General features: G+C 45.0%; 1 protein-coding gene across 4 annotated transcripts; it reads left to right on the top strand.

Annotated features, from left to right (window-relative positions):
- Positions 1-6: 6 nt before the first annotated feature.
- LOC105521372 (putative Dresden prostate carcinoma protein 2) lies at positions 7-2,876 on the top strand. Of its 4 annotated transcripts, none has more exons than XR_001003260.1 (5): positions 7-438; positions 609-638; positions 1,002-1,052; positions 1,482-1,577; positions 2,021-2,876. XR_001003260.1 is itself a non-coding variant. In XM_011955584.1 (5 exons), the coding sequence occupies exons 1-5, from the start codon at positions 404-406 to the stop codon at positions 2,091-2,093; spliced, it is 273 nt and encodes a 90-aa protein (XP_011810974.1). In that variant the 5' UTR covers positions 400-403; the 3' UTR covers positions 2,094-2,876. The 4 variants fall into 4 exon arrangements, 1 of the variants encoding a protein (XP_011810974.1); XR_001003262.1 differs by having other exon boundaries at positions 609-644; XR_001003261.1 differs by having other exon boundaries at positions 394-496.
- The last annotated feature ends 5,386 nt before the right edge of the window (positions 2,877-8,262 follow it).

Below are 8,262 nucleotides of genomic sequence, written 5' to 3'. Positions count from 1 at the left end.
CGAGACGCGCGCTGCCGCCGCCCACGAGTTCTCCGGGCTGCGCGCGCCTCCCTCTCCCGCCCTCGACGGCTGCCATGGTAACGGCGCTGGGCTCCGCCTCCGGAGGGGGTTTGTTTGCGCCATCTGCAGCTGTTGCTCCTGCCTGGCGCGGTGGTGCGGGCTCGGCTGCCCTCCCCGGCCGCGCTCCGGCTCAGCCCTGGCTTCTCTGGGTCGGCGAGCTGGGGCTCCTGCGCGCGCTTCGTTCTTATACGGACGTCGGGCTCACTCATTTGTTTATGTCCTAAAAAAGTTGTGTGGACAACTGCTTTAATTTTCTTTGTTAGCACTCTAAAGTTTAGGAAAGAACTAAGAACCACCTCAGAAGCTGCAGTTTTTTGTTCTTGTTTCTTACAGGCTGAAGGGGATGCTAAAGGAGATAAAGCCAAGGTGAAGGACGAAGTAAGTCATTCTCTCTTCAAGGGTCAAAGCTTTGGACTAGCAGAGGCCACTGGACTCGGTGATTAACCTGTGTCCTGAATTTACACTCCTATAATCTAGAGCCAATTGATACGAAACTTTTTAAAGCGACTTACCTGTCCTATTTCTAACTTTCTCGTTGTCTTTAATAGCCACAGAGAAGATCCGCGAGGTTGTCTGCTGTAAGTGTATGCTTTTGAATTTTCGTATTTGTCCCTGAACCAAAAAACATGAAAAAACAATTCCCTTTGCTTCCCATGAGTTATGGTTAGTGCCTGGTTTTGAATGATTGCCTCCACTTGGGACTCTTGCCCCTTTGGGTTTTGCTGGTTCTGAAATTCTGATGCCTGGTGCCACAGTGGGACATTTGAGTGGGCTTCTGGAGATTCGGCATTCTAGAAGAAAGCCAGCCACAAAAACTTTGAGGAGGAGGAGAAACTTCTCTGCCTTTGGTACTTTTGGTCGGTTGGTTGGTCGGTCGTGGGTGGTTTTCTTCAGTCCATTGTACTGATGTTCCATTTTTCCTCTCTTCCTGCCAAAAAAAGAAACCTGCTCCTCCAAAGCCAGAGCCCAAGCCTAAAAAGGCCCCTGCAAAGGTAAGTGCTAACATTGGAACTGATCATTTTCACAGAATGAGGACTGTTCTTAGTGCCTTAGCTTAATTAGCATAATGGTGCCTCCATTAATGGAGGTTATAAAGTGGATAGTTTGCCTCATCCCTGTCATTCATACCGTTGGTTTCGTGATCAAGAGTTGTTAGTTTGTAGGAAAATATGTATTTAAATATTAAATACCCCAGGGTTTAAACTGATTTATTCTTCTGTTACTTAGATAGGAAATTTTAAGTAGTAAAGATTATAGCAAATTACATATAATTTAGCCTAGTTTTGATCAGTTGTTGTTGTTAACTGATCAAGGGTTTGTGTTTTATCTTCAGTAAACAATCCTACCTTGTGCAGAACTTTGCAGACCATACCTTGGGAATATGAAATGGGGAGAAATACTTTTTTTTTCCCCTTTTTCAGAAGGGAGAGAAGGTACCCAAAGGGAAAAAGGGAAAAGCTGATGCTGGCAAGGAGGGGAATAACCCTGCAGAAAACGGAGATGCCAAAACAGACCAGGTATAACTGCTGTTTCACCCTTTGTTAGATTTGCTCATTCGGTTAGTTGCTGATCTCAAAAACTTAATTGCCCTTTTTTTATATCACTCCAAATGTACCATTTGGTCCAGAATCTGCTTGTGGCTTTCCTGTTAACTTAAGTCCTGGATTCTTGAAATCTCTCCTGTCAGCTGAAGGGCATTGTGTTTTATACTACATAAAGTTTTCAAGCTAGGAGTAACCTCAGGTCTCTAATTCTGGTGTTCCTCCTACTTCAGTTATATAAGGCCCAGAGGAGAGGTGACTTAGCACAGTTGCCTAGTAAGTCGTTCTCAGAAGAAATACTGAGTCTCAGAACCTGAAACCTGAACTTTGGCCTGGGAGCAAAATGATGCTGTAGGTGGAATGTGAACAAAGATAGTTTTGAAATCTACACATTCATTAATTTGTCTGTTTTCTTTTAGGCACAGAAAGCTGAAGGTGCTGGAGATGCCAAGTGAAGTGTGTGCATTTTTGATAACTGTGTACTTCTGGTGACTGTACAGTTTGAAATACTATTTTTTATCAAGTTTTATAAAAATGCAGAATTTTGTTTTACTTTTTTTTTTTTTTAAAGCTATGTTGTTAGCACACAGAACACTTCATTGTTGTTTTTGGGGGAAGGGGCATATGTCACTAATAGAATGTCTCCAAAGCTGGATTGATGTGGGGAAAACACCTTTCCCTTCTAGTTTTGAGAGACTTCCTCTTGGTTCCCAGGAGGAGGGATTCCCTACTTTGACACACATGGCCATCTTGGCACAAAAGCCTTGTGGTATGGAAAAACAAATTTGTTTTTATGTCCTCTTCTCCCTTTCCATCTTTCAGCATAGACTTAACTCCCTTAAGCCCAGACATCTGTTGGGACCTGACCCCTAGTCAGTGGTTACCAGTGTGTCAGGCAATCTGGACTTTCCAGTGATGCCACTGAGATGGCACCTGTCAAAACAGCATGGTTCCATTTCTAGATTGTGGATCTTCAGATAAATTCTGCCATTTTCATTTCACTTCCTGAAAGTCAGGGTCGGCTTGTGAAAAGTTGTTAAACAACATGCTAAATGTGAAATGTCAACCCTCACTCTAAACTTTCCCTGTTCAGAGCATCAGATGAAGACTTCATTGGGTTTTATAGTGGCTTTCTGATTTTTGGTAGTCCATTGAAGAAGGGAGTTTGAAAGTTGTTGTATACTGTTAACGATTGTCTGCCCATGTCCTGCCTGAAATACCATGATTGTTTATGGAAAGTATCTTTAATAAAGCTGGATACAGTTTGGCTTGGAATGCTGCCTCTGATCTTTTCCCACAAGTGGAGTAACCTGGTTTATCCAAGTCTCTTGGAACAGGGTGCATTCTGCTTTGAGGTATTCCGTGTACAGTCTAATGATCTTTCACTGATACAGTGTCAGTTTCCAAAACACACAGTGCTAGGTGGAGTTAGGAAGGATTCCAGGAGTAGATTTAGCTAGTGGTGAAAGGCTGGGAGTATGGAGTGATTTCTGTACTTGGTTATGCAGCATTCCCTGCAGTGTTTGTTTTTTGCATGACTCCGAATACATGAAGTGTATTAAATGCAGATTTTTGGTAGATCTGAGGTTTTGCCTTGGTAGCTGACAGGAGCCTCTCTACTTCCATCTGCATTTGCAACCTCTATAAAATTAGTAAATTAATAGACTCATGTCAGAGAGGGCCTGTGCCCCTGTGAATGTGTACACAATTGTCCATTTGTAAGGTAGATGACACTTTGCTCTAAGTAGACCTGCAGGCAAAGACAGAATGGGGTCTTGCCTGATTCTTTAGTGTGGAGATGCAGAGAACCCCATGTTTCTCTAAGTGAAATGGCAAAAAGTTATTTGTTAGAATATGGAACTTGTAACAAATTGATGTTTGCACCTTAAATTTGCTTTCACAGACCTCCTGGCTGTATTGGACAGGAATAAAGAAAGTTGGAGACTACAGTTGCCTTGTCCGTTCCCTTGGTCAAAAAAGTATCGGTTAAGCTCATGAGGTTTTTTGTGTATTATCTCTCAAGTGTTGAGATGTTTGTGTAATACAGGTACCACACTCATAGATGAGGAAGCAGGCACAGATGAAGAAACTTGTTGAAGGTTATGTGTACATCTCATGAGCAGCAGAATCAGGATTCAGACCCTGAACTAGAAAAAGTCATCTCTGACAGACATTCAGGTTAAAATACCATTTGTCCATGTAGCCAATTACTAGCCATTTATTTTCATTGTTGCTGAAGTCATTCTAGGTTGTAGATGGGTAATTTTCTTTCTAAAAGTGGTATCCTCTTCCATAGGAAACTTAGAAACGTCTTAGAGTGGTCAGGGGTAGTAAGCTGCTATTTGAGCAGAGGTTGCAGAATTTGAGAAAGCTATAGCTGGGGTTCTTTGTTGGTGGCAAGTCTGCTGAGCCCTGGGCTATGCTAGCATCTCTGCCTCATGCGCTTTAATCTTTGAGTCAGTCCTGTGAGATACAGGTGTAGCCCCATTTTGTAGTTGAGAGTGAGGCTCAGATGTGAAGCAACTGGCTAAGGTTAAACTTGGTAGTCTGTTTTTACTTATTTTCTGGCCCTCTTCTTGTTGCCAAATAATTACGATGAGTAGGGTGAGCTTGAACTTTTTGGAGTTTTTTTTTTCCCTTCCTGGAAAAGACTGATTTGACTGGCTCTGGACCATGAAAGTAGCTGGGCCTAAAACCAAACCAGACATCAAAACGTGGTAAGGACCATTCACTAAGATAGCCATAGTAGCATGCTCAGTGCCAGCCCTGTCTCCAGGCCCATTCTTATGATCTCAGGAAAAGTCACCAGATGCTTGGGCTCTTAAGTATTAAAAAAAAAGTGAAATAAGTGGCACAAACAAGAGGATTCATCTCCTGATACAAGTCCCAAGGTTGGGCAGTTGTGAGGACCCAGGTGGGCTTCCCATCTTTCTGCTCTGCTGCCCTCAACATGTTCTCCAGCCACCTCACCTTCAAGGCAGTTGTTCTAGGCATCGTAGCTTGCCATACCAATGGCAAGAGGCTAGAGGACTGCTGCTTTTTTCCCTGTATTTAAGAATAATGAAATATTTCCTTCAAGTACCACAGCAGCCTGTGTTTCATTGGGCAGATCTGGATTACCTGTCCACTCCTAAACCAATCATAGCAAGAGGAGTGAAACCACAGAATCTGCTTAGACCAGTCAGGATTGTTGGAATTCAATAGAGGAGGGATCATGATAGAGGAAAATGGCTGTTGTGTGGACAGCCTGCTGCATGGTCTCTTCAGGCCTGGCCTGATTGATTGCAGCACTTAACACTGCTGAGAATTATTCTTCCCCTTCTTTAAATTGAGAAATAATCATATACCATTAAAAGACACCACTTTGGCCGGGCATGGTGGCTCAAGCCTGTAATCCCAGCACTTTGGGAGGCCGAGACGGGCGGATCACGAGGTCAGGAGATCAAGACCATCCTGGCTAACACGGTGAAACCCCGTCTCTACTAAAAAATACAAAAAAACTAGCCGGGCGAGGTGGCGGGCGCCTGTAGTCCCAGCTACTCGGGAGGCTGGGGCAGGAGAATGGCGTGAACCAGGGAGGCGGAGCTTGCAGTGAGCTGAGATCCGGCCACTGCACTCCAGCCCGGGCGACAGAGTGAGACTCCGTCTCAAAAAAAAAAAAAAAAAAAAAGACACCACTTTATTATTATTTCAAGAGATGGAGTCTTGATGTGTTGCCCAGGCTGGTATTCGACTCCTGGGCACAAAGCAGTCCTCCCACCCTGGCCTCCCAAAGTGCTGGCCACCACACCCAGCCAAAATTCGCCATTTTAAAGCATATACTACAGTGGTTTTAGTACATTCACAACATTGTGCAACTATTGCCACTATCTAATTCTGGAATATATATGTGTGTATGTGTGTGTGTATATAATTATTGCCACTAATTTTGGAATATGTGTGTGTGTATATACATGTATATATATACACACATATACATACATATGTTTTATATATATATTTTTTGTTTTGTATTTTTTTGAGATGAGGTGGTCTCACTGTGTCACCCAGGGTGGATTGCAGTGGTATGATCTCAGCTCATTGCTCACTGCAGCATCTGCCTCCCAGGCTCAAGCTCCCACCTCAGCCTCCCAAATAGCTAGGACCACAGGCACAAACCATGCCTGGCTAATTTTTTCTGTTTTTGGTAGAGACAGGCTTTCACCGTGTTGCCCAGGCAAGTTTTGAACTCCTGACCTCAAGTAATCTACCTGCCTTCGCCTCCCAAAGTGCTGAGATTATAGCCATGAGCCACCCTGCCCAGCCTCTGAATGTTTTCATCACCGTAAAAAAGCTCCATGCCCATTAGCAGTTAACTCCCCATTTCTTCCTCACCCCATCCCTAGACAATCACTAATTTCTGTCTCTCTAGACCTCTTCTGGATATTTCATCTAAATGGAATCAGTCTGTGGTTTTGCTCGACTGACTTCTTTCACTTAGCATGTTTTCGAGGTTCTTCCATGTTGTATGTATTTGATAACTTGTACTGCTAAATAACATTCCATTGTGGGAGACTCCGTCTCAAAAAAATAAATAAAAATAAAAATTTCTTAGAGATAAGGTCCCACTATGTTGCCCAGGCTGGTCTAAAACTCCTGAGCTCAAGTGATCCTCCTGCCTCAGCCTCCCAAAGAGCTGGGATTATAGGCATGAGCCACCATGCCCAGCCACATAAACAGTTTTTGTTTGTTTTTTGTTTTTCTGAGACGGAGTCTCACTCTGTTGCCCAGGCTGGAGTAGAGTAGTGCGATCTTGGCTCACTGCAACCTCTGCTCCCGGGTTCAAGCAATTCTCCTGCCTCAGCCTCCCAAGTAGCTGAGATTACAGACGTGTGCCACCATGCCCAGCTAATTTTTGTATTTTTAGTAGAGATGGGGTTTCACCATGTTGGCCAGGCTGGTCTCGAACTGGTTGGGCTCAAACTCCTGACCTCGTGATCCACCTGCCTCAGCCTCCAGAGTGCTAGGATTACAGGCGTGAGCCGCCGTGCCTGGCCCTAGACAGTTTTTAAAGCCATGGTCCTAGGCCACATCTCCAGGGATTCTGACTCTGTGGGTCTGAAGCAGGGCCCAAAAACTGCATTGCTAAGTTCACAGGTATGCTGATGCACTGGTCCCCAAGAGAATGGTGGCGTGGACTAGGTTGTGTCTCATCCTGGTGTTAACCTTGGCTGTTGGGAAAGAGGTGACTGAGGAAAGGATTAAAATGCCAATACTAGACTTGGAAAGGTGGGAGGGTGGTGAGGGATGAGAAATTACCTGATGGAGGCTGGGCGTGGTGGCTCATGCCTGTAATCCCAGCACTTTGGGAGGCCAAGATGGGCGGATCACCTGAGGTCAGCAGTTTGAGACCAGCCTGACCAACATGGAGAAATCCCATCTCTACTAAAATTAAAAAATTAGCCGGGTGTGGTGGTGCATGCCTCTAATCCCAGCTACTCGGGAGGCTGAGGCAGGAGAATCACTTGAATCTGCGAGGCAGAGGTTGCAGGGAGCTGAGATTATGCCTGGGCACTCTAGCCTGGGCAACAGGAGTAAAACTCCATCTCGGGGGAAAAAAAAAATTACCTGATGGATACAGTGCACACATGCACACTCTTCAGGTGATGGTTGCACTAAAAGCCCAGACTTCAACACTAACCAAAGTATCCACGTAATGCAACTTCATGTATGCCCCCTAAAAATATATTTAATCAATTTAAAAGCTGATACTTTATTTGGGAGATGCAAGAATGATCCAATAGAAGAAATGGATAAGGCAAGTGAGGAGGTACCTGTGTGGGATTAATCTTAGAGGAGCAGAGGGATAGGTCCTGATCACAAGTTGAAAGTTTGGCCTTAGAGATTTCCTCCATAATAGGAGGGGACCCAAGGGGCGTGTGCACTGTGCTGCAGGTAGGTAGTAGAGGAGATGGTGGGAAGACGAGGTAGCTCTTTTCTCACCACATCTTCTATCACCGTGAAGTATGAAGGGAAATTGCTGATGAGGGTGAAGAAAGCAGGAGGTTGGAGATGGGAGATGAGGTGAAGGTGTGAAATAGTCTATCCAAGACAGGAAAGGTGCCTATATTAGGGAAGTGTAATTAGAGAGTTTTGCAGTGTTGAGGGCCCATTTGAAATCTGCGCTTGTAACTGTGAGGTGCGTCTAGTTAATGTTGTAGTACTCTTATGCAACATCCAGCTGTTTGGGTACCGGTGCCAGCCAAGTACTGGGTTAAGTGTGATAGAGAAGGGAATTCAGTGTCTAACTCCCTGCTGGACCATAGAATCTAAGCTGACAAGGTATGTGAAGACAGGAGGTGACTGGTAGAGAAAAGGTGAGAGGTTAATGGGCTGGGTGTGGTGGCTCACGCCTGTAATCCTTGGACTTCAGGAGGCCAAGGCAAGAGGATGACTGAGGCCAGGAGTTCAAGACCAGCCTGGCCAACATAGGCAAGAGGATCAACAAAGGCAAGAGGGTCACCGAGGCCAGGAGTTCGAGACCAGTTTGGCCAACATAGTGAGACCCTGTCTCTATTAAAAAAAAAAACGTGGCCGGGCGCGGTGGCTCAAGCCTGTAATCCCAGCACTTTGGGAGGCCGAGACGGGCGGATCACGAGGTCAGGAGATCGAGACCACCCTG

This window comes from Colobus angolensis, unplaced genomic scaffold (genome assembly GCF_000951035.1).
Source record: "Colobus angolensis palliatus isolate OR3802 unplaced genomic scaffold, Cang.pa_1.0 Scaffold4, whole genome shotgun sequence".
Lineage (NCBI taxonomy): Eukaryota > Metazoa > Chordata > Mammalia > Primates > Cercopithecidae > Colobus > Colobus angolensis.
The sequence above is the reverse complement of the archived record's forward strand: the minus strand, read 5'-3'. Positions and strand labels throughout refer to the sequence as shown.